The following is a 4,713-nucleotide window of genomic DNA, read 5'->3' on the forward strand; positions in this document are numbered from 1 at the left end:
CGAGTTTAATGGTCTAATGTACCAAAAAAAAACTTTAAGGGCCAAATTAGCCAAATGTTAAAAGTTCCATGTGCTACAGTGACATTATCCCTAATCAAAATCATATTTTATATCGTCATTAAATAATGACACTTGAATTTTAAACTTCAAAATCTACAAGAGACGACACATTTGGAGTTTTACTTGTGAATATTCAAAAATATTATGCAAACCAAACATCTCTTTAATACCAAATGCATTCATCATATTTTAAATTTCATATATAATTACGAAAACCAAATATATAAAATGTAGACGATCTCTATGAAGCAAAAAGATTACAACATATTAGGACTTGGCTTCCTAAAACAGTTTCACAAAAACCAAAATTACATGTTTGTCCCCTTCACTCAAACTTAGTTGTTGAGAAATAGGCTAGTACATTGTTTCACGGTATCATCAGGGCTCGAAACTGAAAAAAGCAAAGAACAAACGGTTGATAAGTTGAATTACTTATTTGCCCATCATTGGTAGTAGAAATAAATTAATTGTATCATTTGAGTTCACCTCACAAGAATCTTTAAGTTTGAAAAACTAAGGGGTGTTTTAGATATTTCACTAGTTAAACACTTTCTTTAAACTGTATGCAACTTTCATGGTGTGAAAATCATATTTTATTTGATATATTAAAAATTGTAAATGAAGCTAACCTGTGTGACCAAGAGTTCGTGCAGATTCATAAATCTCATGATCATTTCCCCCCTAATCAAAAAAGTTAATGAAGATTATACTTGAAATATATAGTATTCTAAAACACCAAAAAAAAAAACAGAGATTTTTTTTTTTTTTTTTTTTAATTTTAGAAGTACCTTGTAAGTCTTATCTCCAAAGAAGTGAATCTCTTCAAATTCATCCAAGTATTTCAAGCAATAAGTTTTGTCCCAACCTTGAGGGAAAGCCTATATCAAAAGCATTTTCCGAAAAAAAAAAAAAAAAAAAACAAACAAACAAAAATATTAAATAAAGAAATAATAAATAATGTTTTCATGTGTAAGAATCTACTTACATCAAAGCTAATTTGGCCACCAATTGAAAAGGTTAAGTTAAGATGAGCAAACTTCTCTCGAAGAATTTCCACCATTTTTTCACGTATATTATGAACCTAAAATACAATATTTGATTTATTATCAAAAGCCTATTAGGGAAATATAGATTATTGTTGGAAAGGAATAACTAACAAGAAGATTTTGTACCTTATCATACTTCTCAAATTCATCACGTTCTTCTTGACTGCAGTTTCGGCCGATTGGTGAAACATTGATCATCCCACTTCGAAACTCAATAAAAGTTCCCCTAAAATTAAGAAGCTCTAATTCTATAAAGATGCTATTAAAAAAATGATAAATTGTTGAAAGAATTTAGGTTTTAACTCTCACCTCTTTATCGGGATATCTAAATCAGCAATGTAATGAAGGGTAAAATTGACAAACTCCTGCATCATATTCATACCATGTAATGTATGCTTAGTTATTACTATATAAAAACTCTATATGAATTGTATTCCATTCCATCAAATAAAACAAACAGTTTTTTTTTCATTCTAATGGAATGAACAATTCCATTCCTTTCTCGGTTCCATCATCCCAAATACTGATTACACTGGTAAAAGTGTTTTTTTTTTTTAATTATTTAAGGTCAAAATATCGTATTTGGAGAGGTAAGTAAGCAGTTTTCATAAGAACACTAAATTATGAAGAAAAAAATGTAAAATTATTCACCTCATGTTATAGCTTCAATCAACTGATGAACTGATTAACTGAACATCTAATTATCTAATTTTTATTTTTCAAAGGCAATAATCCAAACACCCCCTAAATTGCTAAAAACACTTCGTGGATCCATAAAAAAAAATCTTTTTACCTTGATATTGTCATCCCCTAGATGAGTCTTCAAGCTCTGTAAAGAGATAACACATCAGGGAAAATTGATCAATTAAATTACAAAAAGGCACATAAGGAGAACCTCGGTGCACCAAAGCTACTCAGCTTGTGTCTAAATAATGTAATTTGTATAATATTTCAACTGAAATTCTGAAGATTGAATATAATACTACCTGTTTTCCAAGTAGCTTTCCTTCCTTGTAGGCCACAAGCCCATTCTCAGCAAACACATAATCATAGTCATTAATTACTGTATACACATTGGAGCTACATTGTTAATTCATACGTAACAAAAAAAATTATAAAAAATATATGTTACTAAAAGTAGCCATCAAAAGAGTAAACGGATTTTTTCATAATAAAGAAGGAATTGTTGAATAAACATCGTATCAAACATTTTTATAAAGAACTCGAATCTAAGAGCCTCTTTAATCTATCCACCAAATACCCATATTTTTATAAGCTGCCTATATGGAATGTGGGAATATATATATATATATATATATATATATATATATATATATATATATATATATATATATACACAGAAAGATATTGTAGTTGACCTGTTGACCCTAGCTGTTCTGATATCTTAACGAGGTCAGATCCTCCAACAATCCCAACAGTAACAACCTGTACGCAGGAAGAAAAAAAAAAAAAAAAAAAAAAAAAAAAAAAAACTCAAGACATTGAAATAATGTGCCGAAAGAGAAAGAACATATCAATCAAACAATAAAACTCATGTACCTTGCGCAAATCCTGCATGAATTTCAACATATTTGGAGTAATCCCCTGCAATTTTGAAGCAAAAACTGTAAACTAATTGCAAGTAAAACCAAAATGAAACAACAATTCTATAATCTAAACTAATTTCAACAAAGTAACAATCTCCATAAGGAAAAGAAAACTTATTAGAGTCTTTAAATGCAGTTAAGATAGTAAGAAATAGTAAGGTGTACCTTGCGTGCAGCAGTAAGAGTGCCATCAACATCAAACAAAGCAATCAAACCAGGTTTTCTCAAAGTCAAAGCCATCCTCTGTCTATCTCTTACTGCCACCAAACATCATAAAAGAAATACAATAAAATGAAGACAACAACAACCATATATAATGTAATGTACACAGATTATCAAGATCTGTAATATCAATAAAATCAAAGAGTATGCAATGCAACAATCATGAGTTGTATCAAACCTTCTGAATTTTGCCTCTATGGTGCTATGTTTTTAGATCCAACTCAATATATATAATACAAGCACAACCGATAAAAGTGACACAAGAATACAAAACCACCGAAAGCCATCTGTCAACATTGATGGTTTTAAATTTAATACCAGTGGTATGGTATCTACAAAAAGAAGTTAACTTATCTATACTTCTATATCTATCTTTGGATCAGCAAACCAAATGATACAAGTTTCCCTATAGCCTATAGGACATTTGATTTTCATTCATGAGCCCATATGAATGCAAGCCCAATCTCATCTAGATCTTGACATTTCAATTCGTACTAGCCCGAGCTTAGGTGTTTTATAGAGATCTACACCATGAATCCACAATCAAATCAATCGAGAAGACGAACAAAAGCCCTAAACTACATAACTTTACTAGAATTTTCAAATTCCTTACCTAATTAATGATAGAGATCTCTCACTTTTACTACTTATATGGATTAGATAAGTTTCTTATGAAACATAGTTAGTGATTCAAATTTGGTAGCTCACATTTCGATTCATAACCCCCGAAACCATTAGGTATCAATAGATCTATAGCACAATCAAATTGTTCGCAAGAGCCCAAACGATTCAAAATTTTACTCCAACTTCCATGATCTGTTCAAAATGCTAGAAACTTGTCCCTGATTTCACAAACATAAACAGATACATATATACAGGATCGGAACTTAGTTGATAAGATTAATGGTAAAACCCTAATCATGTGTACCAAATACTAGATCAATGCCAGAAAATAGTTCAAAACATAAGCTTACCGCACAAATTGAATTGAATTGAATTGAAGATGAATATGTATCCTGCTGTCGTGCTTCAAATCTCCCAACCCAAATGCAATGCTGGATATTAATCTGCGTGGGGGGTTTGGGGGATATGAAGAGGGGAAAAGTTAGGAGAGATTGGTGAAGTAGCACTCAAAGGTGTAGAGTGATCCACAGATTAATCTCTATTCGATTGTTGAAGCGAGTCTGTGTTTATTGACTTTAAAAAGAATTAGGGTGCTGTTTTTAAGTATGCGACGCGCTTTTTTTGGTGAGGGTGAGTTAACCACCTGCCAATTCTTCCATTCTTCTACTCCATAATTAATAACCCATTTGCTTTTAAAAAAAAATCGTTTTTTAATATTTGCAGATAAATCAGCCCAACATTGCTTTTTGTTAATTTCACATGTCAATTTCTTATAAAACATAAAAGATCATGACGTAAACAGTTTGCTGAAAAATAATAAAAATAACAATATTTACATTTATTATCCTATGGTCCAGATCCGGTAAACCTAAAAATTGGTAGGAATCGTAAGAACTATTCATCATTAATTATTTCGTCAAGGTAACAAACGTCAAACCTAATTATTTCGTCGTGACGCGTTTGCAAACGACACAATCCATGGAACGTAATACGGTCTCGAGTGAACATTCATGTGCGACGAACGTCATTTAAATTAATTTTTCTTTTCTTTTTCTTTTTTTTTTTTGAATTTTTTTTTTAAAGTTTCTTAGGTAATAGTATATTCGGTTTTTAAGTTTTTTTTTTATTTTCTCGTTTTTATTTTTTCATTTTTT

General features: G+C 30.5%; 1 protein-coding gene across 2 annotated transcripts; it reads right to left on the reverse strand.

The window, feature by feature from the left end:
- Nucleotides 1-218: 218 nt before the first annotated feature.
- Nucleotides 219-4,105, reverse strand: PMM (phosphomannomutase). 2 transcript variants are annotated; one of them, XM_079008968.1, is made up of 13 exons: nt 3,910-4,050; nt 3,644-3,777; nt 2,879-2,970; nt 2,667-2,711; nt 2,486-2,552; nt 2,093-2,169; nt 1,900-1,935; nt 1,416-1,471; nt 1,233-1,332; nt 1,046-1,141; nt 849-938; nt 690-741; nt 219-451 (listed from the first exon to the last, which is right to left on the reverse strand). In XM_079008968.1, the coding sequence occupies exons 3-13, from the start codon at nt 2,951-2,953 to the stop codon at nt 396-398; spliced, it is 750 nt and encodes a 249-aa protein (XP_078865094.1). In that variant the 5' UTR covers nt 2,954-2,970; nt 3,644-3,777; nt 3,910-4,050; the 3' UTR covers nt 219-395. The 2 variants fall into 2 exon arrangements, with proteins under 2 accessions (XP_078865094.1, XP_078865093.1); XM_079008967.1 differs by lacking the exon at nt 3,644-3,777 and having other exon boundaries at nt 3,910-4,105.
- Between the last annotated feature and the right edge of the window lie 608 nt (nt 4,106-4,713).

Source organism: Lactuca serriola, chromosome 7 (assembly GCF_051521515.1).
Source record: "Lactuca serriola cultivar US96UC23 chromosome 7, Lser_US96UC23_V15, whole genome shotgun sequence".
Lineage (NCBI taxonomy): Eukaryota > Viridiplantae > Streptophyta > Magnoliopsida > Asterales > Asteraceae > Lactuca > Lactuca serriola.